At 37.8% G+C, this 27802-nt stretch overlaps 3 protein-coding genes across 5 annotated transcripts; 2 read left to right on the forward strand and 1 right to left on the reverse strand.

The window, feature by feature from the left end:
* The first annotated feature begins 868 nt into the window (after positions 1–868).
* On the forward strand, positions 869–7224 carry LOC131204641 (olfactory receptor 8U9-like). Of its 3 annotated transcripts, none has more exons than XM_058196129.1 (2): positions 869–893; positions 6314–7224. In XM_058196129.1, the coding sequence occupies exons 1-2, from the start codon at positions 869–871 to the stop codon at positions 7222–7224; spliced, it is 936 nt and encodes a 311-aa protein (XP_058052112.1). The 3 variants fall into 3 exon arrangements, with proteins under 3 accessions (XP_058052112.1, XP_058052093.1, XP_058052104.1); XM_058196110.1 differs by lacking the exon at positions 869–893 and adding an exon at positions 4907–4919 and having other exon boundaries at positions 6299–7224; XM_058196121.1 differs by lacking the exon at positions 869–893 and having other exon boundaries at positions 6289–7224.
* Positions 7225–12190: 4966 nt separating this feature from the next.
* On the reverse strand, positions 12191–13147 carry LOC131204585 (olfactory receptor 5AR1-like). The gene has a single exon (XM_058196028.1). The coding sequence runs from the start codon at positions 13145–13147 to the stop codon at positions 12191–12193; it is 957 nt and encodes a 318-aa protein (XP_058052011.1).
* A 9008-nt stretch (positions 13148–22155) lies between these two features.
* LOC131204634 (olfactory receptor 5AR1-like) lies at positions 22156–27049 on the forward strand. Its single transcript, XM_058196098.1, has 3 exons — positions 22156–22181; positions 22539–23446; positions 27036–27049. Exons 1-3 carry the CDS (start codon positions 22156–22158, stop codon positions 27047–27049), a joined length of 948 nt encoding a protein of 315 aa, XP_058052081.1.
* Positions 27050–27802: the final 753 nt, after the last annotated feature.

Raw genomic sequence — 27802 nt, forward strand, 5'->3', positions numbered from 1 at the left:
AGGATGGCAATAGACGGTCCCGTAAGTATCCCGGTCCTAAGCCATGGAGCGCTTTAAAGGTAGTAACCAATACCTTGAAGCGCACCCGGAAGACGACAGGTAACAGAAAGGGAAAAGTTGATAGTTAAGCAACCAGGTGGGTGTTTGCTAATACTGTACATGGCTCTGGGAGAGAGGCAGAGAAAATGAGAAGCCGGAAAGTTTGGCCCCTGTGATGTAAATAGTTCTGTTTTTCCTTAGTTTATGTAAATATACCTTTACACAGTATCTATCATAAATTTCTCCACTGTCTCTGTCTCTATGAAAAAATTGTCTGCTTTAAAGAGAGACACACACACAGAACTCTGAAATAACTATCAGCCATGTAGTGACATATCCACAAGAGAAAAATGAAAGACAATAGCAGTTGATAATAAATGCATTTGAATAGATTTTCAATAAAAAAAGGCAGCAGTAATATTTTTAGATATAGAAAAGATTTTTGACAATTTAGGATGGTCTATCGTATCAGCAGTTTGAAGCAACATGAATCTAGAATTTAGAAGTTGAGTAGGGAGCGCATATCAATGGCAAACAGCAAGTGGAACACTCTCCACAGGTTTTTCATTAAGCAAAGTATAATGGTGTGTCAGGAATGCTCTTGAGAGACAGGAAGAAGAGGAGCTGCAGACTAGGCAACAGCCAGATAAGAGGCAGCTTAACCCAGAGGAGCAATTGGGAGCAGGGCAAACATGTTTCTTGGACTGTAAAGGCAAAGAGGAAGAAATTACTTTCAGCTATGTAAAATTTTGTTACATGTAGCTCTCAATTTACAACCAGTTGCATAGTAACAGACCTACATTACTATGGACCTACTTAGGGAATACTTATGACCCAGATACAAAGTTCCAAGGGTCAGGTCCTTGCCATGGTCATGTGACTGAACTTCAGGTGGTCAGCAACCAGGCCACATTTACATTCATTTACAGCATCCTGTTATCATGTGATCATGTTCATGATTGCTTTGGCAAAAACCAATGTTTATTTCTGGTTTTCAGTAAAACTGTGCCCATAGTGAACCTTTGCCATAAAAAGGTTGGGTTGGCTCCCCTGACTGATATGTTTTACAACTTACAACTGACTTACAACTGTGAAGGGCAAGCTCCACTATGGTTGTAAGTTGAGGACTACCTATAATTCAACCTTAGAATAAAATTAGCATAAGTAGGCATGGTTGGTGCTTCTTGCCTGGAGTACCTGAAAGGACTGACACAAAGGTGCTAAGGAGGTGCTGCCCACTTTCTTCCTTATAATTTGCGATAGCTTTAGAAGTTTAGAAGACAAGGTGCAAATAGACAAACTGGCAGGAGTACTATTCAGCAGGTTCTGGAGAACCAGTAGCGGAAATTTTGAGTAGTATGGAGAACCGGCAAATACCACCTCTGGCTGGCCCCGGAGTGGGGTGGGAATTGAGATTTTGCAATATCCTTTCCCTGCCATGCCCACCAAGCCACGGCCAGCAAGCCACACCACATCCACCAAGCCACGCCCACAGAACTGGTAGTAAAAAAAATTGAATTCCACCACTGCTCACTGGTATCTGTGATTAAAATTAAGAGGAAGAAATACAAGTTGAAATACTACACTGAGGATATAGCGCTACTTGTTATGCAACCACAAAATTCTGTAAGACAAGATAAGGTAAGGTGATGGAAATGAAGACTTTGGTGAATTCTCCAGAGACAAATTCAATCAAAGTAAAGCAAAGATAACAACATGATATTTCCCCTCCTCATCAGAGGGGAAAAAAAGTCTGGTGGTGAGAGAACAAAATAATCCAGCGGAAAAAATTGGGGCTTTATTTGGCAGGATGCCATAAAGAATAATTATAATAAAATATGGAAAGAAATAAAAACTTTTCTGACTAGGATGCAGTGGGACAGTAAAAATTAATGTACTATCCCAAATGAATCTCAAGTAGCATTAATTCCATTATCTCGAAATAAAGAACAGTTTTACCATTGGCTTCATTGTCTAATGCCTTTTACTCTTAGGACAACTGTACAGTAGTAAGAAAGACTTAATCACATATTTATTTATTGCATTTATATAACTACCCATTTCACACTTGTGACTGTGTGGTACATATAATTAAAATAACCACACACCCCTCAAACAATCAAAACAATTAAACACAAAACCCTTAAAATGCACTTACAAATATTAAAAACTATAATAACAAAACCAGAGGAGAATGCATTCCAGTTTATACATAGTGTAACCATTTCATGGGTGCCAACTTACATGGGTTCCTAGGCCCAATGACAAGCCAAGGTCACAGAGCCTTCTGGAGGGCCAATATGGTTGAGTTCAATCTCACTTTGGGGGCAGGAGGATATTCTAAAGCAGGGCTATCAAACTCCCAGCTTGTGGGCCGGAGGCATAGTGCTGGCCACGGTGGGCTGGCCATGCTCATGCCCGGTTTAGCAAAGATGAAAAAATGTCCTGATACGTTACGTGATGCTGCCATGACGACGTGAGTTTGACACCCCTGTTCTAAAGGGTTGGTGCTATGGCAGAAAAGGCTTGTCATGCCAACGAAGCTCCCTGGCTGATGGGATCCCCTCCTGCTGGGCCTGATGGGATGGGTAAATGTAAATGGGAAGAGGCAATCCCTCAGATCACTTGGACCCATGCCATGCAGGACTTTAAAGGTCACGATGAGCTGGAACTGGATTCAGAAGCAAACTGACAATCAGTTCATATTGTGGATCAAAGGTATAACATGTGCAATTCTAGAAACACGTCTAACTACCCCCACCAATGCATTTTGCATCAGTTGAAGCTTCTGGATACGCTCTGTAGGAAGTCAGCATCCACCCCACTCCTAGAAGAATGAAATATTTTAAGAAAATATTAAAAAGGCAGAATATTATATTTCCCTGGATAAGAAATGGAGAAACATGTTTTAAGGACAAAGCAGCTCCCTACAGCTTCCTGCCTCCCCCCACCTTTGTCAATGGGCCAGAGTCAGAAACTCATTCTCCCCACCTTTGTCAATGGACCATCATCTGCAACACAATAGGACCCATCTAACAACAGAAACTCACCACCTGGCACCTGGGAAGATTACATCAGCCAGCAAGGCTAGCTAAGACCCCTACCCCCTGGGAGTCTGACAACCAATCAGGATACTCTTCCTGTGCCCCAGAAAGTTCAAAGCTCAGAAAAAGCATAAAGCCAGGCCGCGCTCAGCATCTCACACCTTTTCTGTTCAGGAACTCAAGCCATGACCACCATTAAACCATCTTTCCAAGCAGCCTCCATGTTTCCAGTGTTTTTTTCCCCACTTGGAACTGAACCCAGATGGACATTTCTTCCAACAGCTCCAAGAGCATCCCCATATAGAGCACATTACAGAATCCATCAGGGCAGTGAGCAGGACATGAGTGACTGGGAGTATGTCCATATAGTTCATTCCATCTCAGAAAAAGACAACAGACACAGCAAGAACTGCTTAATGAAGGTAGGAATTTTCCAGTGCCTTGGGAAAGCCAACTTTTGAAGAGCGACATAACATTTAAAAAATAAATTAGTACAATTGATGACCCAGGTTAATTCTTTATTGGTATTTAGGGAAAACGATGAATCTGCAGCTACCACTTGTTATAATGTTATAGCATCTCTGAATTAAATGAAGCCCCTTGTGGGGTTTCAGTGAGCCGCAGGTTTTTTAAAAGAACATATAAACCTCTAAAATGGCTGTAAGTTAGAATTGGGCAGAGAAGCAGAGCGACAATCATATGTTTTTAACTATAAAGAAAACAAAATCAACTTTTTTTATTATAGCTTGAGGGCAATGAATAAGCCTTACTATTATTATTATCATTTATCATATTATCATCTTTTGCAGGATTTGGGAAGGAGCAAATCATTTTCCTTTACTAGAAATGCCTCCTAGCATTGTGTAATGATATGCTTTATTGATGTGACTTTTCAATTCATGGAAAACTGAATTTCGATTCAGCATCCCGATCATCCTCAGATCAAATTCTTTTGGTATGTTCTACTGCTTTTTTCACGGAAATCAATGGCAGATACTTATACTGCTATAGGTATCTTATATTAGCTCTTTTCTGTCAAGTAAATGTTTTTCCTCTCTAATGAGCTGAAGCCTTGTACTGTGTACTTTTAGCAATCAAACTGAAAAACTGAGCTTCCATACTTCTTGAAAAATCCCGTTTTTTGATTCCAATCGATCTTTGAATGGTAACTTATGTGGTAATATATGGTAACGTATTTGGTAACATATATCAAAACCTTTTATTTTTCTGCAGAAAAATATATGAATTTATGAAATATATGAATATATGAAAAGCAGAAAAATTACACATTTGCACAAAGCTGTTTTTCTCTCTCAGATATAATTGGGTTTCCGAGTTCTAATAAGTCCTACTTCTTTTCAAGAAAAAATGGATGATATTTCAGTTATTGAAACTTTATTTAGAATGTATGCTGAAACTGAGTAGAAAATGTACATCCAGTCTCTGGTGCTCAGTTCATTATTTATACCTTTTTGAATTACTGAAACACCACAATGAATATTTCCTACCTTCTGGTAAGTTTTAAAAGAAGAACAGTTTAAGAGTTTGGTCAGGGAAGTTAAAGGATTTGAATACAGAATTAAAACAGATTTAGCATTCCTAATGTTCAATTATACAGGGACGCGGTGGCTCAGGGGCTAGGGCATTGAGCTTGTCGATCGAAAGGTTGGCAGCTCAGCGGTTCGAATCCCTAGTGCTGCCATGTAACAGGGTGAGCTCCCGTTACTTGTCCCAGCTTCTGCCAACCTAGCAGTTTTGAAAGCACGTAAAAATGCAAGTAGGAAAAATAGGGACCACCTTTGGTGGGAAGGTAACAGTATTCCATGCGCCTTTGGCGTTTAGTCATGCCGGCCACATGACCATGGAGACGTCTTCGGACAGCGCTGGCTCTTCGGCTTTGAAACGGAGATGAGCACCACTCCCTAGAGTCGGCAACGACTAGCATGTATGTGCAAGGGGAACCTTTACCTTTACCTTAATGTTCAATGAAGCTTATTTGTGTGTGTGTGTATGTGTGTGTGTGTAAGAGAGAGAGAGATTTACTTTTTACATCTTTAAAACACTTAGTATACTTCTACTAGTTCAAAAATCTAGCAGAAGAAAGTACATCCAAGATTAGGTTAAGTTAAATTGCATATGAATATGCATATATATATATATATATAAAATCACTGAAGCTTAATAATGCTTGGAGGTTCAATTAACTTTAAATAGGAAGCAGATTCAAGCAATAATTTTTAAAGTCTGGGATTCACACAACACTGAGGAAGCTATTTTGTTGATTTTTGGTGTCACTACCCTGTTATGATAAGCTTAGCCTCACTAAAAAATGAATTTCAGTGCAGTTAATTAATGCAGGCTCTACTTTTCTTGTGGTTGTATTTAAAAATTCATATTTAACTATGTATCATGAGGATTTCTTGTGAAAAGGTACAATAGTGATATGTCACTCAAATGGAAATTCATTTTTGCTTAGTATTTTCAATGCAAATTTTCTTGGAATATTTTCATTCACTGTTCTGCTGGTTCAGCTGATTCCAGATGAATCACATGGTTCCTTTACATAATAGTATAATACAGGGGTGTCCAAACTTGACAATTTTAAGAATTGTGGACTTCAACTCCCAGAATTCCTCAGCTAACAAAGGTGGGAGGAATTCTGGGAGTTGAAGTCCACAAGTCTTAAAGTTGCCAAGTTTGGACATCCCTGGTATAATACAATATAACAATCTTGAGTGTTAAGCAGAATGAGAAATAAATACTGTCATTCACTTCTGAGGATTTGATCCAATATCTTCCCTATTTTAATTCAGAATATTGATCTACTATATTATATGATATTTGCTCTCTTTCTCCCTCCCTCCCTCCTTTTCTTTCCTTCCTTCCCACTCATTAAATCAATATTATATTTTGTCACAGTATACATTCTATTTGTTATGTTGTCTTTTGTTTAATATTGTGATGCTTTTATATTTCATTTCAGAAATAAATTAACATTTTATAGTTTATGAACTTAGATGTCTGTCTGTCTTTCTGTCTTTCTGTCTGTCCATATCCACAGATATACAAAGACACACAAATCCCTAGGTATGCTGACCAGGAGCAGCAAAAGACACAGTGGAGATTACTATATTAATTTTATAATATCTATCATTTTTTTTCAGATTTGCTAAAGAAGGTAGACCACACACTATCAAGCAACACAATGGTAGGAGAAAATAATAGTATAGTCACAGAATTCTTTCTGGTAGGACTCACAGAAAATTCTAACTTGGCCCCCATTTGTTTTGTCATTTTTCTTCTGATGTATCTTATCACCTGTGTGGGAAATCTTGGGATGATTACCTTGATCCAGATTGATTCTCGACTCCATACTCCCATGTATTATTTCCTCAAAAATTTGGCTTTTATAGATTTCTGCTATTCCTCCACAATAACTCCTAAAACACTATCAAACTTCCTAAATTTCAATAAATCAATTTCTTTTGTTGGTTGCATAGCACAATTGTTCAGCTTTGTCCTTACAGCCAGTGTTGAGTGCCTTCTGCTAGCTGTTATGGCCTATGACCGTTATGTGGCAATTTGTAACCCACTGCTCTATACGATCATTATGACTAAGAATGTTTGCATCCAATTAGTAGGAGCGACTTACATAATGGCCTTCATTCATGCTTTTGCACAAACGATCTCAACCTTTAGACTCTCTTTCTGCCACTCCAATGTTATAAATCATTATTTCTGTGATATTCCTCCACTGTTAAAACTCTCCTGCAGTAGAACATTCAGCAATGAGATAGTGCTTTATACGTTTGGTACATTTCAGGGTATTTTCACATCAGTGCAGATCTTCATCTCATATATATACATCGTAGCCGCCATTCTGAGGATCCGCTCTTCTGAAGGCAGGCATAAGGCCTTCTCCACATGTGCCTCTCATTTGACTGCTGTCTTGCTCTTCTACGGCACCACTGTTTTCATCTACGTCCGACCCATTTCCAGCTACTCACTTGGTCGAGATAAAGTTATCTCTGTCTTCTACACTATGGTGATTCCCATGCTGAATCCCCTAATCTATAGCCTGAGGAATCGGGAGGTGAAGGACGCACTGAAGCGAGTATCAAGCCGAATAAAGTTACCTTGAGAAACACCTGTAACCCATGTTTGTACAAATTGGAATTGTAATTTCGTGCATGATATTCCCAATTGTTCAGGATTTCTAATTAAAAAGAAATACTAATTAAAACTTTCAAAATATTTGTCATTTCTGTTATGTAGAGGTTTACAGGCTTCAGTGAGCTAAAAACTGCCTACTTATTCTTGTTTCTCCTATGAGCAAAGTAATTACCCATAGCCTAGCCTGGGGAAGATTATTGTCATTCCTTGTACCCAGAGACATTTTCCTTAAGATATCCATATGCTAAAGAAAAAAAGAACGGATAATTTCTTCCCTTCCATCCTTCCTTAAATTTTTTTGCAAAACAACAACAACAAAAAAGCACTGCTATGAAAATCAGAAGACAGATAATATATTTAGCCACATAAACAGATGTAATTAATCTTTCCTAGATTGTCCTAATACAAAGAGATCCTCTCCATCCAAAGAGATCATTCTTCAAATTATATTAAATGTGAAAAAAAAAATAAGCTGCTATACCTGAATTTTAAAGTGGTACTGGTATTCACAGATGAAACACAATGTGTTTTAGTTGGGCATGTCAGGGACACTATTACTGATTAACTCTAAACTAGAATAGATGAGGATGACAATAAAGACCATAACAACAATTATAGTAATAATAATTATTAATGCAACACCAGTAAGTCTAGAGAATGATGTATCTCAGAATAAAGAGTTTTACAACCTCTTCATAGATACTATGTTAACAGAAAGATAAAATCAAAGTATCATGAAAGCAGAAATTATAGGCATCAGAACTCCACTTCAGGAAGGAACAGCAAGCAGCATTCCATCAAAAGGATCTAATTTATTCTGGAAAATTTTAAACAGAAGTGATCACTGGGATGAGGCTCATTTATTTACCTAGAGGGGGAAAAAAACCTCTCTAAAATGAGTTGTAAAAGGATATTTTTTATTCTGGGATCACTTTTAAGAATTGAAGTGGACAATAATTTATTATTTCAGTATACTTGCTTGCCAAATAAGAAATATAATTTATGGCAGCATGTAAGCAGTTCTGATTTTTTAAAAAAAGTATTATGTCTATTTTGGTGTTTGAAATCTAATCCCTAGATAATCCATTTTGTTACTTATTTTCTTTCTTAGAAGGGTAAGATAATCTTTGTATTAGTACTGAGTGCTTGCAGTCCTGGTTTATCATGTCATTAATGATATATGTATATTATACTATGGTAATTTGTTTAGATGAGCGTTTGACATACATCAACAAGACTATGCCGACAGGTCCAGAGTTCTATAGTCATACTTGCCCTATTCCTGCATTGGGATTGTCATTGAAGGTGATGTGCTGGAAAGGGAGTATAGTGAAGCTGGAAAGCTCAGCCAATCACTTTGCTTCTCATATATTACACATGCATAATAAAGAACTTACCATCCAACAGTGGAGTTAGAACAGAGTCAACAGAAGGATGATAAGGATTGGCTGGGGTTGGAGCAGTGGTGGGATTCAGCCAGTTCGCACCACTTCAGGAGAACCGGTTGTTAACTTTCTGAGCAGTTTGGTGAACGGGTTGTTGGAAGAAATCATTAGGGCAGAGAACCGGGTATTAAATCATTTGAATCCCACCACAGGATTGGAGTATCTACCTTACTAGTTTTGGAGCAGTTTTTGTTAGTTGATGATTTTCCCCAAATGTTGCAAGTTCTCTCTCTGAAATTATAAATAGAACTTATCTTATGAATGTATTTTATATTTATTGCAATAGCTGAGCTGCAACAAAAAGGAATCTCTCAAAGGAACATTTATGCAACATTTAAAATCTGAATACAAGAAATGTAACTTCAATCTAAAGATTTATTTATTTATTTTATTTGTCACAAGAGTATATATAAGCATAAGCATGAAATAACTATACGATATATAAGCATATATATAATCATAAGTATGTAATAACTATATGAAATTGGATACAATCATGGGAACATTAGGACAGGAACAGTAGGCATGTTGGTGCTCTTATGCACACCCCTTACAGACCTCTTAGGAATGGGGTGAGGTCAATAGTAGATAGTTTTTGGTTAAAGCTTTGGGGATTTTGGGAAGAGACCACAGAGTCTGGTAGTGCATTCCAGGCATTAACAACTCTGTTACTGAAGTCATATTTTCTGCAATCAAGATTGGAGCGGTTCACATTAAGCTTAAATTTATTGTGTGCTCGTGTATTGTTGTGATTGAAGCTGAAGTAGTCTTCAACAGGAAGGACGTTGTAACAGATGATTCTATGAGTTAAACTCAGGTCATGTTGAAGGCGGCGGATTTCTAAGTTTTCTAAACCCAGCATTTCAATTCTGGTGGCATAAGGTATTTTGTTGTAATCAGAGGAGTGGAGAACTCTTCTTGTAAAATATTTCTGAACACACTCAATTGTATTAATGTCCGAAATGAGGTATGGGTTCCAGACAGGTGAGTTGTATTCAAGAATTGGTCTAGCAAATGTTTTATTATTTAGTTAATATTTTAATAATATTAATATTATTATTAATATTTATTAATTTATTATTATTTAATATTAATAATTTAATATTTATTTAGATGAAGCAATAACACTAGTTGCTTAATAGTCTGTCAACCAGCTGAAAGTTCTGTGTACATCTATCCCTTTCTCTTACTGAAGGAGGATAGTCGGGAACTTTCTCTGGTGATATTCATATAAGGTTGGATTGATAAAGTAGAGAAATTAGACCCATAGAATTCTTCCGCTTTTCCTTTTCCTTCCAGGGACCTCCCCCAGGGCTCCTATTACCACTTTGTTCCTCAGACTGTAGATCATGGGATTCAACATCGGTGTGAAAGCACAATAGAACAATGAGACATTTTTTCCCCTCTGCTTGGATGAATTGTGGGAGCTGGGATGCAAGTAGGCAAAGATGGTCCCATAGCACAGGATCACCACAGCTAAGTGGGCTGAGAGATATTGAATTACAACACCTATCCCATTGTAATTTTATGTCTCCATACATCTCTGCCATTGAAATCATATGGTTCCATATAATGATGACTTTGACCTCTGTAGATGCCATATACTAAATGAATAAATAATGTGGGCTAAGCAGGTGGAGAAGGCTTTGTACCTTCCACCTGCCATATGAATATGAAGAATGGTTGAAAAAATGGACACGAAAGACACCAGCACCAGGAAAAAGGGGTGAGCAGAATGAGGATACCTGCTCCTAGCATCAAAGCATCCCTACTGAAGATGTTTGAACAAACCAATCGCTGAACAGCTAACACTTCACAACCAAAAATGGTTCATTATCTTTTCCCCCCACAAAATGGCAATTGCAGAGTTAATGCTGTCTGCACCAAGGCCACAGAGCCAACATCCAAGTGCCATCTGTACACAGAACTATTGTCTTGTAACAACACTGAATCACAAGGGATAGCAAATGGTCATGTACTGGTCGTATCCTATGAAAGCCAACCGGATGAATTTGGTACCTCCAAGAGACAGGGAAATGAACATCTGCACAACATAATTGTCAAAGGAGATGGTTTTGTCATTTGCCAGGTGGTTGTACAGCATTTGAGGGATGATTATGGGATATAGCATATGTCCAGCAAACACAGCTGGCTCAGGAAATGATACATTGGGATGTGAAATGTAGAGAAATGCAGTTTTGTGTTGATTTGCATTAGGAATTATTAGCAAATGGAAAGACCGGTAATCTGGCAGAGTTCTGAATGTCACATGTTTTTGGAATGCTTCATTATATCACATGTAATGAAAAGGATCTTATCTGGGGAAGAGTGGGCAGAATCTAACTCAGTGATAGGCAATCTATGAACTATATAGAACAGGGGTGTCAAACTGAAGGCCCGCATGCGGCCCTCCCGAGCTCCGTTTTCGCTGGCAGAGGGTTGCAGGAAACTGCCGCAGCTGAAAACGGAGCTTGGAAGCCCGTTTTTTCTGACAGAGTTCTCGGGCTCCCATAGGAGCACCTGACATGAGTGACAATGAGCTGGCCACACCCACCATGGCCACACCCATCCCAGCCCTCTGAGGTCAAACACAACCCTGATGCGGCCCTCAATGAAATTGAGTTTGACACCCCTGATATAGAATCTCTTTGATCAGTACACTTCCTTCTTCCTTCTCTCTTTCTCCCACAGTACCTTGTTTCCTAGCTAAAATCTAATCAAATCAAATTATAGATTGCTGTATTTCAGGAACTATGAATTTTGCCTCTGCATTTATAAATTATGATTTGTATCTTAGTGTATTGTGTAAACTCATTCTCATTAATTAAATAAATCATAATTAAGGAAACCCTGTGTCCCTGTGTTGTGTGAATCTAGACAAATTGAGAATTACATCCTTATTTGGATAGTATTTTGACAGGGATATTTTATGCAGTGAATATATGATTACTTAAGGACCTTCAGATGGACCATTAATTATAACCGCTTAGTTGTTCACATTACTTTTTATGGATCAGTTTGGCTATATTTTCTGATTTCACAGATAAATAAGCTGTTTTTGGAATCACATAAGATATATGTATAACATTTTGGAGATCTTATAAAATCCCAATAATAAATGCATAGACATCGAAGCTTGCTAATTAGAAAAGAATTAAAACAAGATCCATGTATACAGAGTTCTATTAATTTTGGCAAACTAAAGAATGTTCTTCAAAATATATTACTAGATAATATAAAGGTAAATTAAATATTGTTTGTTTAATTGCTTGTTTAATTCTTTGAGAATTTAATTAAAATATGTGCTATGTCTTTAGCTAGATTAAATATATATATATAACAAATGATGTACACATTTTGAGATGGATTCCCATTTCTTTGGTCTATTTAATCATCTGCCACTAGTGGTATATCATCTGTAACATACCATGGGATATCTAGCCAAACCTTTTGTATACCATTTTCCTAAATGGACACACTTTCCAGTTATTATAAAACAATATTTCTTCCTTTCCAAATCCATATATGGCCAAGTGATTTTGACACAGCGTCTTTCACCTCCTTGTTCCTCAGGCTATAGATCAAAGGATTGAGCATGGGGATCACGACTGTGTAGAACAAGGAAGCCCATTTGTCTTGGTCCATGGAGTAGCTGGAGCTGGGCCGAAAGTACATGAAGAGTATTGTCCCGTGATATATCCCAACAGCTGTCAGGTGAGAAGCACAGGTGGAAAATGCTTTATACCTACCCTCAGCAGAGTGTATTCTCAAGACTGTACCCAAAATATAAGCATAGGATACAAGAATCATTCCAATGCTGATTCCTTCAATGCAGCCAACAAAGGCAAATATCACTATCTCACTGATGTAGGTATCAGAACAGGAGAGAATGAGCAGTGGAGGTTCGTCACAGAAGAAATGATTGATAATATTAGATCTGCAGAATGACAGTCGAAATGTACAAGAAGTATTTATCATTGCATTTACTGCCCCTATAAAGTATACAACTGTCATCAGTTCTTGACAGGTCCTTTTGGACATAATGATTGAATAGAGAAGTGGATTGCAGATGGCCACATACCTATCATAGGCCATTAAAGCCAACAAAAGACACTCGACATTTGCAAACAAGGCAAATACAAGCAGTTGCATAATGCAACCATTGTATGAAATCTTTTTCGTTTCAGCATAGAAATCAAGCAGCATTTTAGGAGCAATGGCTGAGGAGTTACAGAGATCAGCAAAAGAGAGGTTGCCCAGGAAAAAATACATGGGGTTGTGAAGATGGGGCTCAGCACAGATCAATAAAATCATCCCAAGATTCCCTATTACTGTAACAAGATAAATCAAGAAGAAGATGATAAAAAGAGTGAACTGCATTTCAGGATTTTCTGTGAATCCCATAAGAATGAATTCTGTTATGACAGTCTGATTTCCTTTATCCATGATCTTTCACAATGGATGCTGGATCCAGGATGAGAGATAAATCCAGAATTCCCTTCTGTTTATATCCTGGGAAAGAAAGCTGCATTTTGAAAGTATTTCATCTGTTTAGCTTTTATTTGAAAACAATTCTGAAACTGAAATATTGTTACTATAAACTCTGTACTAGCTATTATAATGCCAATCAATAAGATTTCATCAATAAAACTCATTCAGAAAATTCTGCCTATACAGTTTACAACATTCAAACACAAAATTAGATCTTTAAAATGATTACTATTTGCAGGAAAATTTATTCTCATAACAATGTTCTTTAAGTTTGAACTTCTAAATATCAAACTGAAGATAAGAGAAGTTTTCCTTTAGCTGAGATGGAAAGCAAGAATTCTGGATATTAAAGTTATAAATGTTGTTAAGTCAATCACATTTGCTGTGAAAGTTGTATCGCACAATTACACAAAAATATGTAAGTGTGGAATTAAGTCCCAATAAATACTTCAATATTTCAGTATTATGAAGAATCTGACTTTGGCAAGCCTCAGTTGCCAATTGCCGTACAGTCAAAGCATTCTAAGTTATTTTTTAGTGTCAAATTCTTATACAAATTCAATACAAAAAGTCCTATATGATGGTAAAACATGTGAAATCCACTTAGTTTTTTATTTTTAACTTTACTTTGTATTGTTATTAATAAAAAACTTACCAGGAATATTTCAAATGTTTCTTTCCTTACTTTCAGATTCTACAAGTAAGGTAGAAGGAGAAAGCTTAAATGCTATTTAATGCCATCTGGGATATTATCCCCTGATATTCTCAGCTACCAAGTTCTTGGGAATTGTTGTATCTACTAATAAATGTGAGTGTGTATGTGTTTATTTGTTTGTATGTATGTACCCATCATTCTATTCCCTTCTGCAGTAAGAAGTGCTATACAAAGCGCCAAAAAGGAATAAGAAATGGTATGCTAAATGATTTGAAGAGATAAAATAAGAAGTAGAAAAGAAAATCTAGTTTACACCAATATCATCCATTGCACCTCTGCACACCTTTCTTTCCCTGAAAATCATTCTTATTTCCACCATATGATTCTTCCATTTCACATATTATATTTTGTTTTTTACATTTATCTTCTCCCTGTTTTGAGGATTGTATCAACTCTATCTAATGATGGAAGGCCTCCAAGGTCCCTTCCAACTCTGTTGTTATTATTATTATTATTATCTTGGTCTTCCTCTCATTCCCAGCCATTTTACCCTTTCTTATATATATGTTTTGCAATCTGACCTTTATTCATTTTTTCTAGAGGACCAGACCACCTCATTTACATCTTTTATACTGGTCACTCACTCATATTATTTAGCACTCATTTATTTCGGACAGTTGCTTCTTGTTTTACCACCCCCTTAAGTATCCCATTCTCATTGCATTCAACTTCCTTCCATGTCTCTCCTGAGATACCCATCTCTCACTTCCAAATAAAAACAAGTGGGCAAAATCACATCCTGCACTCATCCATTAACATATATTTCAATAAATATTCATTCCTTGTAACAAACCATATGCCACCTATTATCTTTCTGCTATCATTTTCATAGCCATCCACTTTCTCTTGTTTGGTAAAGAGACTTCCAATTTCTTTCCCATAAATTCATCTGCTTGCTTGAGGTTTTCACCATGTATGCATAATGTGCCATCAATCACTCCTTTTCCCCAAATGTGCACAAACATTTTTTCATACTGCTCATTGCATCGTGCAGTTTGCTGCAATAATTCAATCTGTCAGTCAGCAATATGGCATCATCTGCATTCACATACATTTATCGCCCCATCTCAAATATATCATAGCAGGGTTGCTTATACATTTATGTATAAATACATTAAACAAGTAAGAGAACATCACACCTTTTTGTCCTAGTTTCTGTTTTTTCTTCCTAGTATTTTCTTGCAAGAGTATGGTCCTTTATTATTATTATTGTTGTTATTTGGATCAGCCAAGTGTTGATTCATTGATTGTGACAGGAATTGACTGACCAGCTTGTTACCCAAGCCTGACTTTGTGGGCTATAAGAAAAGGTGATTGGCCCAAGGTCACCCACCCAGCTTTCATGCCTAGGGCTGTTGAATCACCTATTAAAATATTTATTTATCTTATTTTAACTTATTTATCTTTTTTCTAACTTATTCTAACAATTTCTGACCTACTATTCCCATATTCAGGAAAACTTTCCCATAAACCAAGCTTACCCACTTCATCATAAACTTTCTCTAAATTGATAACATTTCTCAATGTCATGCTGAAGAGCAAAAAGATGGTTTACACATTCCCTGCCTGGTATGAAATATTCTACTTCTCAAATGTTGCTCATTGTCACCTTGAGTATCCTTTCAGTCAAAATCCTGACAAACAGTTACAGCTTCACCTGGGTAAAGGTACACCCTACAGCACTAATATCTTCTGTGATGAGCCGGCCTGATAGAGACCTCTGAAAATGTCAGGGATGTGTGCTCCTTCCCAGGGTGAAGGATCATGTGTTTAATCATCCATCCCTTCATTCCCTGAGTGAGCTAGAACTCTGCTCTGTTATTCTCTGGTTCCTTAGATATGTATCATCCTCTTATTCAACTGAGAAGGTTTGAAGTTAAGGAGTTCCCAATCAAAAAGTACAAGTGCAGACTGCCTATCTTTATTGTTGATAGTGGTCAATACTTTCATAGGTGTGGATGGCCAATGCAGCATTATGCCTGCTTTGCTGTTAAGACGAGAAGGGCATTATAAACCATCTACAAAGGAATGACTTACAAACCAGTTGCAGAAGAAGGATTTGCATTTAACTTGTGTACAAAGCACTCCTTCAAAGGTTTGCATTGCCCTCATTATTCTCTCCATTTCATCTGCCCCACAGAACACCAGTCCTGTGATCAGGCTAAGACTAAAAACTGACTCAGTGTCACCCGGTGAACAACCATGATCTTCCAATTATAGTCTAAAACCTTAATCGCATGATGGATCTTATTCAGCTATTTCTTAGAGAAATAGCTATGGTCTTAGGTCCTCAATTACAGGGTTTAATTGCATATATTGTTTATAATGAACAAGTAAGTATTTATACATCATCAGAGAGAATGGAGATTTGCATAAAATATGGTTATGTTCATTTAATTTGGGAGAGAGCAAGATAAATATTAATTTGGAAACAATTCTTCTGATTTAAATTGAAATATAATAATATGATAATGAGAATTCTGTTCTCAGGGAAGTTGTGTGTGCTATCCAGGCACAAACTATTGATAGGGAACTTCATGAAAACCAGCAACTTTATATATATTTTCAATCTCAAACCTAGCCTGGGAAGCTCTTCAAATACCAGATGCTATCAAATACAGGTAGGATCCCTGACATGTAGAACTCAGGCCAATCTGTATTAAATACATGGAGGCTACAGGTGAGATCATCCTGTGTAATTTCACTTCCCTGCCATGTTTTCATTTTTTAGGAAGTGTTATTTGTAATTTAGTTACAGTATAATGCAACAGCAGGTTTCCAGTTGATCAGAAGAAGATGAAGTGAACCGCTCCAAACTTGATTGCAGAAAATATGACTTCAACAACAGAGTGGTCAATGCCTGGAATGCACTACCTGATTCTGTGGTTTCATCCCCAAACCCCCCAAATTTTAACCTAAGACTGTCTACTGTTGACCTCACCCCATTCCTAAGAGGTCTATAAAGGGCGTGCATAAGAACACCAGTGTGCCTACCGTCCCTGTCCTAATGTTTCCTCTATTTGTATCTATTTTATGTATCCAATCCATGTTTATACTTATTACCTAATACAGTCTTGACAAATAAATAAATAAATAAAAGATGAACTTGCTTTTTCATCATCAATGTTGAAAGACAATGTTGAAAGACGACTTATATTAAGTTGATGAGATTGCTGTGTTAGCTGAAGCTGCAAATGGTAGTCTGCAAGCTATAATAAAAGTTAAGAAGCATCATGAAAAAAAATGGGACTAAGATTAAAGATAAAGAAGAACAAACTAATGACATTGGCACAATAAAACTTAGGCTTGACAATAAAGATATTGAATTGATTGATAGCTTCTGTCTTTTAGGATTTACCATCAATAATAAAAGAACCAGCAATTGAGAAATATATCCCAAACTAGCACTGTGTAGGGTAGGAAGGAAGACCTTGGAAAAATTCTTCAGTATGTTTATACCTACAAAGATGAGGAATCGTGTATTTAATATTTTTCGTGACACTTTATGGAGGTGAAAGTTGGACTTCGAAGACATAGCATACAAGAAATATTTCTATTTTTGGGTTTTGGTTTTGGAGAAGATTCCTGAGAATATATGGATAGATAAGAAAACAAACAAAGGAATAGTGCAACAAATCAATCCAGAGGGTTGGGAAACACAGAAGGAAAGGAAAGAAGAAAATGAGCCAAGTGAATTGATTTGATTACACTGGTGATAGATGTACTACTGGAAAACCTAAACCTACAAACTAAATCAGGACAGATCATCTTGGAGAAGGTCCATCTTTGTGCTTGCTAAGAGTTGACAATGACTTATAACACATAATCAAACAATCAATCAATGAAGTGTCAATGAAGTCTTTAAAGCATTTGTGGATGTTATCTCTGTCCTGTAAACTTAACAGACTCCCACACACACAGAGGAACACAAGCAATTAGTAGAATTTTTTCCCCTGATCCTTTGAAAATTCATTTACCAACAGTAGAAGTAGCATATTACCCTTGATAATAAACTTAAAATAATAGTTGAGGGTTACCACCAGGGAATCAGCTGTTTGGATCATAAGGATCTTCTATACAAAGGATATCTCAATGACTCACTGAACTAATCTAACTATACAAGATCTTTGCTACTTTTCAGAATATTTCTACCATTATTTCGCTTGGACAAGAAGAGCTGTCTTCAGATAATTTCAGCAAATAGTGTAATCATATGTTCAGGTATCTGAAAATGCTTTCAATCTTTTTAATTCCTAGCTTGTAAATCAGAATGTCATGGGATGTTTTGCCATTTTTTGTTGTTGAAATTATGATATATCTACTACACAATTTGCCAAGGAAGTTACTGGTTCAAAACTGATACGTTATGATAGACTTGTTCTTGATCAATCCATGTTGACTTGTATTTATTATGGCATTATTTTTTAAGACACTTGCATATCTTTTAATGGTCTAATCTCAATCTGCCCAGATTCACTTGTGCGTAGATCATAGGATCTTCCTTTCTAAATGGATCCACTTTGAAAGGTTTGCTATACATAGGTCTGTTTCATCATTGTGTGTCTAGGAAGCCGCACTACAAACAGAAGGAAAATGGATTTATTGATGAAGTGTAAGAAGTCTCCTATCTGAAAGAACTTGCCCAAAATTCTATAGAAAAGAATGCATGCACAGGACTGCTAAAGAAGAGCTGGACATCAGTTGTTATAAAATTCAGTACCAATAGTATACTTCTGATTACCAATTGCTACTGTCCTCATAACCTGAGTATCTCACTGGTATCTGCTTGACTACTGTAAAAACAGAATGATATGCTAAACAGGTTTTTAACACTCATTCAGCAAGAGCTTTTTGACCTTCATTGCTACATTAATGCAGAAATAGAAATATAGAAAAATGGTATAGATGTGTACCACTATAAATGATTTAAGACTGAGATGATGATGATGATGATGATGATGATGATGATGATGATTATTTATTAGATTTTTATACCACCCTTCTCCCGAGATGCTGCTAAATGACTTCCCATGTCAAGTTTATTCTGTCCCTTAAATATTATTTAGGGCCTTTCCATGCTGCCCAGTTAAAATGCTTTCTGCTAGACCTTGAATCCTTAGTACTGCTCCCAATCCTTCCTCTGTAAACACTGTTCTGGGTTGCCACTAAATAACGGTGTCTTCATTTTATGTAACAATCATCAAGGAAATGGACTGGTGGATTCCCCCGGCTTTATTTCCCATCCTTCCTGCCAAGCACCATGAATTTTTACAAGGGCTAAGGCTGTACTGGGGAGGAATTGAGGTTTGACAGATAGCTTGAATGGCAGGTTGAACCATCTGTCAAAATTCACTTTGGCTTGCCAATGTCTTGGATTGGTGCATTGGAAATGAGTTTGACTAATAGCTGAGCAATTGTCTTCCATTGCCACTGCCAGTTAGCTATTATCAGGTTTATTCTGAAGCTAAGTTAGGGTATGTGCCACAGAGCATTAAATGTGTGCTCAAAATAAACCTCACAGCAGATCATCGCTGTAGATGACACAGCAGAAACAAAGCTGGTTTCATTTCTCAGGATTCCCCCAGTGATGGACCCTCTTTCAAAGCCAAGACTTCTGGTTCAGTTTGGGGAGAGTGCAGTTTGAAAGAACAACACACTCCTTCTTCCCCAATCAAAAAGTCCTCGGAGAATAGTATCCAGGGACTGGCAAGAGAATGGTATGAGTGTAGAATAGAATAGAATAGAATAGAATTTTATTGGCCAAGTGTGATTGGACACACAAGGAATTTGTCTTGGTGCATATGCTCTCAGTGTACATAAAAGAAAAGATACGTTCATCAAGGTACAACATTTACAACACAAATGATAGTCAATATATCAATATAAATCATAAGGATTGCCAGCAACAAGTTATAGTCATACAGTCATAAGTGGAAAGAGATTGGTGATGGGAACTATGAAACGATTAATAGTAGTGCAGATTCAGTAAATAGTCTGACAGTGTTGAGGGAATTATTTGTTTAGCAGAGTGATGGCCTTCGGGAAAAAACTGTTCTTGTGTCTAGTTGTTCTGGTGTGCAGTGCTCTATAGCGTCGTTTTGAGGGTAGGAGTTGAAACAGTTTATGTCCAGGATGCAAGGGATCTGCAAATATTTTCACGGCCCTCTTCTTGATTCGTGCAGTATACAGGTCCTCAATGGAAGGCAAGTTGGTAGCAATTATTTTTTCTGCAGTTCTAATTATCCTCTGAAGTCTGTGTTTTTCTTGTTGGGTTGCAGAACCGAACCAGACAGTTATAGAGGTGCAAATGACAGACTCAATAATTCCTCTGTAGAATTGGATCAGCAGCTCCTTGGGCAGTTTGAGCTTACTGAGTTGGCGCAGAAAGAACATTCTTTGTTGTCCTTTTTAATGATGTTTTGATGTTAGCTGTCCATTTGAGATCTTGCGATATGATAGAACCCAGAAATTTGAAGGTTTCTACTGTTGATACTGTGTTGTCAAGTATTGTGAGAGGTGGAAGTATGGAAGGGTTTTTCCTAAAGTCTACCACCATTTCTACGGTTTTGAGTGTGTTCAGTTCCAGATTGTTTTGGTTGCACCACAAGGCTGGTCGTTCGACCTCTCGTCTATATCGGATTCGTCATTGTCTCGAATGAGACCAATCACTGTTGTGTCATCTGCGAACTTCAGTAGCTTAACAAATGGATCATTGGAGATGCAGTCATTGGTATACAGAGAGAAGAGAAGTGGGAGAGCACACAGCCTTGGGGGCCCCTGTGCTAATTGTACAGGTATTTGATGTGATCTTGCTTAGCTTCACCTGCTGCTTCCTGTTTGTTAGGAAGCTTGTGATCCACTTACAAGTCTGTTCCGGTACCTGTAGCTGGTTTAGCTTAGTTAGAAGAATGTCTGGAATGATGGTATTGAATGCTGAACTAAAGTCTACAAAAGGACCCTTGCATAGGTCTTTGGAGACTCAAGATGTTGTAGGATGTAGTGCAGAGCCATATTAACAGCATCATCTGTTGATCTATTTGCTCGGTATGCAAATTGCAAGGGGTCTAAGAGCGGATTCGTGATGGTTTTCAGGTAGGAAAGCACTAGCCTTTCAAAGGTTTTCATGACTACAGATGTTAGAGCAACTGGTCTGTAGTCATTCAGTTCCTTGATGGTGGGCTTCTTGGCACTGGGATGATGGTAGAGCGTTTGAAGCAAGAAGGAACATAGCACATCTCTAGTGATTTATTGAAAATATGGGTGAAGATGGGGCCAATTGGTCAGCACAGACTTTTAAGCAAGAAGGAGTTATCTTGTCTGGGCCTGGAGCTTTTCCTGGCTTTTGTCTGTGAAATAGGTCCTGCACTTCCTTTTCTGTGATCACTAGGGGTTGTGAACCCAATGAAATGGGGTCAGTTGTAGGAGGCTTGGCTGTTGTTGGTGTGTCTGAGATGGGGGTTGTGGAGATAGGTGGCTGTAGTTTCCTTTCAAACCTGCAGTAAAACTCATTCAGGTCATCTGCCAGTTGTTGATTACCTTCAGCCTGGGAAGGAGGTTTGCCATAGCCGGTGATATTTTTAAGAGTTTTCCACATGTTTGCTGGTTCATTTGCTGAAAATTGATTCTTTAGCTTTTCAGAGTAGCTTCTTTTTGCTGCTCTTATCTCCCTTGTTAGTGCATTTCTGGCCTGATTGTACAGCATTTTATCACCTTTTCTGTAGGCTTCCTCTTTGGAATGTCGTAGCTGCTTAAGTTTAGGTGTAAACCAAGGTTTGCTATTACTGTGTATTCGCAAGTTCCTTGTAGGTACACATAGGTCTTCACAGAAGTTGACATATGATGTTACAGTATCTGTGAGTTCATCCAGGTCTGCAGAGGTATCTTTAAAAATATTCCAATCAGTGCAGTCAAAACATGCCTGTAGCTTTAATTCAGATTCCTCCGTCCAGGTTTTCACTGATTTAATTATTGGTTTTATGGCTTTAAGTCTTTGCCTGTAAGCAGGTACAAGGTGAATCATCCAATGATCAGAGTGTCCTACAGCTGCACGTGGTAAAGACCGATAAGCATCTTTTAGTGTTGTGTAGCAGTGGTCTAGAGTATTCTTGCCTCTGGTGGGACAATTGACATGCTGAAAGTATTTTGGTAGTTCAACCTAGAATGATCAATAGGTGCTTAAGAACCTCACCTGCCAAGCATGGATCCATCTTCTAGGCGTTACTTGGCTTCACTACCCAGTGAATGATCAATGAAGTGTCTTAGATTGTATCTACAGTAAAATTACCATGCTTCCTGTTTCAGAGGAAAATACTATTTTAAGAGCAGAAAAGCTAAGGCTGGGTTAATGCTGCCTGTGGTATCGTTTGGAGATAACATAAAAACAGTATCATGGGGAATATATCAGAAAAACGATTGTTGAGGAATATTTTCCTCATGATTAAGTCTAAAGGTCTTTGCTCTGATTCATTACACATCCTGATGCTTTGCGTTATCAGTGGCAGCTAAGAAGCTTCATTTGCAGAGCCTTGGACAAGATAAGGATCCTTATAAAATATCCTTTTTTATATATTACAGATCTGATGCCATTGAAGAAACAGATACTAGCCTTTCAACAGTTTTTAATTACTGAAGAGAAATGATTGAAGAAAACCACACAAAGGTGACTGAATTTGTTTTTGTAGATTTACTGGATAGTCCAGAGATGGAGCTGCTCTCTTTTATTGTGATATTAATTATCTATTTAATTACACTGACTGGCAATCTGGGGATGATCATATTAATCAGGATAAGCTCTCAGCTCCAGAGCCCTATGTATTTCTTCCTCAGTCATTTGTCTTTCTTAGATTTTGGGTATTCTTCAGCCATTGCCCCTAAAATGCTAGCTAACATACTGGCAGACAAGAAAAGCATTTCATATGCTAATTGTGCTGCACAAATGTATTTTTTCATTTTCTGTGCAAGTACTGAGTGTTTCCTCCTGGCAGCGATGGCGTATGATCGGTACGTGGCTATCTGTAATCCTCTCCTCTACGTGGTTACCATGTCTCCCAAAATGTGCTCTGTGATGGTAGCTGGATCTTATCTCATTGGCTTGGTGAATGCAGTGACACAAACAGCTTCTACCTTTCAGCTCTCTTTTTGTGGCTCCAATGTCATCAACCATTTTTTCTGCGATGTTCCCCCTTTGCTGTCTCTTTCTTGTACTGACACAAGCATCAACGAAATGGTGCTCTTCATTTTTGCAACAATCCTGGGAATATTTACTTCAACAGAAATTATGGTGTCGTATGCATTCATCTTGACAGCAATCCTGCGGATTAATTCAACTGAGGGGAAACAAAAGGCTTTTTCAACATGTGCCTCCCACTTGGCAGCTGTAATCATCTTCTATGGAACAGCTGTCTTTATGTACCTGCGCCCAAGTTCCAGCTATGTTCTGGATCAGGATAAATGGGCCTCCATCTTCTATACCATAGTGATTCCAATGCTAAATCCTTTGATCTATAGCCTAAGGAACAAGGAAGTCAAAAATGCCTTGAGAAGGAGGCAGGCACTGGAGATGGCTTTCTTAAAGGGCATGAGATGTTTATGAAGGCTGACAAATGGAATCATCTCAGGGGTGAAATCTAAATTGTTTTGCTACCGGTTCTATGGGCGTGGCTTGGGAGCCATGGCTTGGTGGGATCATGTGACTGGGTGGGCATGGCTATGTGACTGGGGGATCAAAAGACAGAAACTCACTAACAATGTCCTGCTGGAGCAGGGTTGGACTAGATCAGAGGTCTCCAACCTTGGCCACTTTAAGACTTGTGGATTTCAACTCCCAGATTTGTGGACTTGTGGACTTGTGGATTTCAACAGCCAGAGCGAAGCTGGCTGAAGAATTCTGGGAAGTTTTAAAGTGACCAAGGTTGGAGACCCCTGGGCTAGATGACCTCCAGGTCCCTTCCAGCCCTGGATTATCCTCTGAAGCTGCATCTAGTGCCAGGTTTGTACCCCTTCCTTCGTCTCCTCCTTCCTTCCTTCCTTCCTTCCTTCCTTCCTTCCTTCCTTCCTTCCTTCCTTCCTTCCTTCCTTCCTTCCTTCCTTCCTTCCTTCCTTCCCTGCCTCCCTCCCTCCTTTCTCTCTCTCTCAAAAAATGACCCCCCCACACCTTGTTTTTCCTCCCAGCCTACCTGAAGCCTGCTAGCCACATCAAAAAATGGGGAGGGGAGTCTGTTTTTCCTCCCTTCAGGGAGCCTGCTGGGAGGAAAAACGAACCCCCCCCCATTTTTTGGCTAGCACCCAGCTGAGCTGCGCAATCATCAGATTTTTTTTTTCCTTTTAAAAGCTTTTTTTCGGTAGAAGAAAAATGCTTTTAAAAGTAAAAAAAAAACCTCTGATGATTGCGCGGCTCAGCTGGGGCGGGGGGTGGGACAGGGATTTTTGCTACTGGTTCTCCAAACCACCTGCTACCATCACATCGCATCACATCGGGTGATCCGGTGTGAACCAGGAGCATTTCACCCCTGAATCATCTGCTACAATGTCCTACCAGCCAATGAATACTTCAGCTTCAACCAAAACAATACAAGAGCACACAATAGATACAAACTCATGGTAAACCGATCCAAACTAGACTGCAGAAAATACGACTTCAGTAACAGAGTTGTCAATGCCTGGAATGCACTACCTGACTCTATGGTCTCTTCCCAAAATCCCCAAAACTTTAACCTTAGATTGTCTACTGTAGACCTCACCCTGTTCCTAAGAAGTCTGTAAGGGACGTGCTTAAGCCCACCAGCGTGCCTACCATCCCTGTCCTAATGTTTTCTTTTATTCGTACCCTTTACATGTATTTATAATTATGTTTACACTTGTATCTGTCATAAAATACATGCTTGATGAAATAAAATAAATAAAAAATAAAATTTTATCTAAGCGTATGATTTAATGTGCCATTCTGTTTAAAATTGGAGGGAAGTGAATTTGTCTATAAGGAAGACATTCCTCAAAGAAGGAAACTAACTTGAGCAGGCTTTTTATTTTAACAATAAATATATAACAATAATATCTATATCTATATCTATATCTATATCTGTATCTATATCTATATCTATTTGAGGAAGTATAGCATCAGGGAAAAAGATCTAGATTTTTCTAGCTCTACATCCTATCAGTATAGCCAAGAATGTCTGCATCTAGACAGAGGGACAAAAGCAGGAAAAAAGACTCTGAGATCACCATCCTCATAAATAAAAAGCAGAGGGAATGAAAGTCAAGTTCAGAACAAATCCTTAACTACCTACATTCCACCTCCTGCCTTTTGTGGCCTCCTATGCTGATTCACAACTCCCATAATCTCTTGAAGAACACTGTCAATCTGTAGGCAAAGACATTGTGGGTCCATCTGCCAATTTTTATTCTTATGGGCAGTATCTGTTTAACAAATCCCTTTTCTTAAAGCATCTCTCACAAAGCCATACTTAATGTAGCTGCACTTACTTGGGTTTAATATTCTCATTCGGGATACTTGATTATTCATTGATGCTTCTCAAACAAGAGAGTTGGGTTTGGCTCAGTGGTGAAATGTAAAATTTGTTACTACCGGTTCTGTGGGTGTGGCTTGGTGTGTGTGGAGGTTAATGTGACTGGGTGGGCATGGCCAACTTTTTTTTTTTTACTTTTAAAAGCATTTTTTCTACAACCTCTTCAGCCAAAGAGGTTGTAAAAAAACACTTTAAAAAGGCTTCTCTGACGATCCCAGCTGAGTCGCGCGATCATCAGAGGCTTTTTTTAACTTTTAAAAGCATTTTTTCGGCCGAAGAAAAAATGCTTTTAAAAGTAAAAAAAAATCCCTCTGATGATTGTGCAGCTCAGCTGGGCATGGGGGTGGGCACGGATTTTTGCTAGGGGTTCTCTGAACCACCTGCCACCATTGCAACCGGATTGGGCGATCTAGTCCGAACTGAGAGCATTTTACCGCTGGTTTGGCTCCTCTTTTCCAAAGTTCATGTCACATGGTTTCTTGGCACACTTATGGAGGTGCATACTCTGCTTTTTGCTCATCCAGTTGATTGCTCTATCTCCAGGTAGATGCAGTTGTCCACAAGAAGAATGACACCTTTTGCTCAGTCTGCACCCATGTAGTCAAGAAAAGAATTTTTGAATTTCTAAAAAGAAAGACAGAATCTTGTGGCTCTGAAGTTAGCAGGCAAACGCAAAGAGGAAACTTTCAAATTTCTGCCTATGTCCCATTACTCCCTAGTTAGCTCCCTAGCTGCTAAAGAGTCAGTTTTCCACTGAAATCACATTTACAAGACTTAATTAATTAATTAATTGTAATTAATTGTAAATTAATTAATTAATTGTAAATTGTAAAATTGTAAATTGTAAATTGTAAATTGCTTGAGTTTGCAGTTGCATCAAAACCATAGGATTGAATAAACTAGGCTGTTTTTTTAAAAATTATATATTAGAGAGTGACAAAAGTTATGATTTTCTTTTGTAGCACCTCTTGTGCTAGAATTAAAAAATAATTGGCTAGCAATTATATTCACTTTCTAATGGAGAACTATATCTCATCTTCATGTTTTAATAATGGGATAACAGAACATATTGGATAGAATATCATCTATTACTCTGAATTTGATGAACTCTGAGTAGGAACTTATTTAAGGAACAGTGATGTTCTTTTACTTGTTCTCAGTGCAGTGTAGACCAGGGGTCTCCAACCTTGACAACTTTAAGATTTGTGGACTTCAACTCCCAGAATTCCTCAGCCTGGAATTCCTAGAGTTCCTCAGCCAGGCTGAGGAATTCTGGGAATTGAAGTCCACAAGTCTTAAAGTTGCCAAGGTTGGAGAGCCCTGGTCTAGAATGTTTCTCAAAAGCTGGTTTCTGGAATTTGATTCATGTTGTGGGTAAGCATTTCACAGAAATTATCAACTTCTTCAGCTCAATTATAAACCTATTTCCATTCATTAAGGGCACTGTTTGATTCAAGCCTACATCTTTTGTTACAATGAATACTATGGTAATGTTCACCCAATGCATCAGAAGATATATGCAAAGATGTATGTTTCATAGGAAAAATGACAAGTTACCATTGTAAAATGCAGCTGCTTTAGAATTAGCTGTTAAAGATATATGCTTTTTTTTAAAAAAAATATTTTCTAAGACATATTAAATTTTAAGTAGCTAGGAATTATATTATAAATAATTCTATGATGCCAAAATTGCTTTTCCTTCTTCTTTTACTAAAACCCAAATCTACTACAGAACAAACCAAGCAATTTTATTATCAAATTATTATTTAAAGAAACCGGCATAATAAAATATACATGAACTGTCAATTACACAAGCTTAAGATAATGGTAAAAATGATTGTTCATCCATCTATCGAAGCAAACAAGAGAGAGATTTAAGGACCAAGTTTGAAATGGAGTTCAAAAGGTTGCGGGCGGGGGGCGGGCGGTGGTTATCATTATTTATATTCATCCAGTAATTTACATTTCTTGTTGGGTGGTCAATATAGCAAAATATTAAAATATTCTCAATTTTAATTCTTGATAATATTGCCAGAATATCAAAAGTCTAGTTTTACAGCTCATTTTTCAGAGCATCTTACTCTTTTGACAAATATGTCACTTCATCCATACAATTGATTCTATTTACTATTTCCCAAAATAAATTATATTTCTTTGTGGAATTCTTGCTTGTCATTCTTCCTTGGAGTGTTGTTATGATTTTGATTATGAGTGTATCTCAGCCTTGTCCATTTCAAGATGCATAGATTTCAGCTCCCAAAAATCTGCAGCCAAAACATTGGGTCACTACAGGGGCAAAAACGTCCTCATCTCCTAAATAAATTAGAAGAGAGGAAATCCTATTCTGTACCAATCAAAGAGAATATT

The sequence above is a fragment of the Ahaetulla prasina genome, chromosome 1 (genome assembly GCF_028640845.1).
Source record: "Ahaetulla prasina isolate Xishuangbanna chromosome 1, ASM2864084v1, whole genome shotgun sequence".
Classification (NCBI taxonomy): domain Eukaryota; kingdom Metazoa; phylum Chordata; class Lepidosauria; order Squamata; family Colubridae; genus Ahaetulla; species Ahaetulla prasina.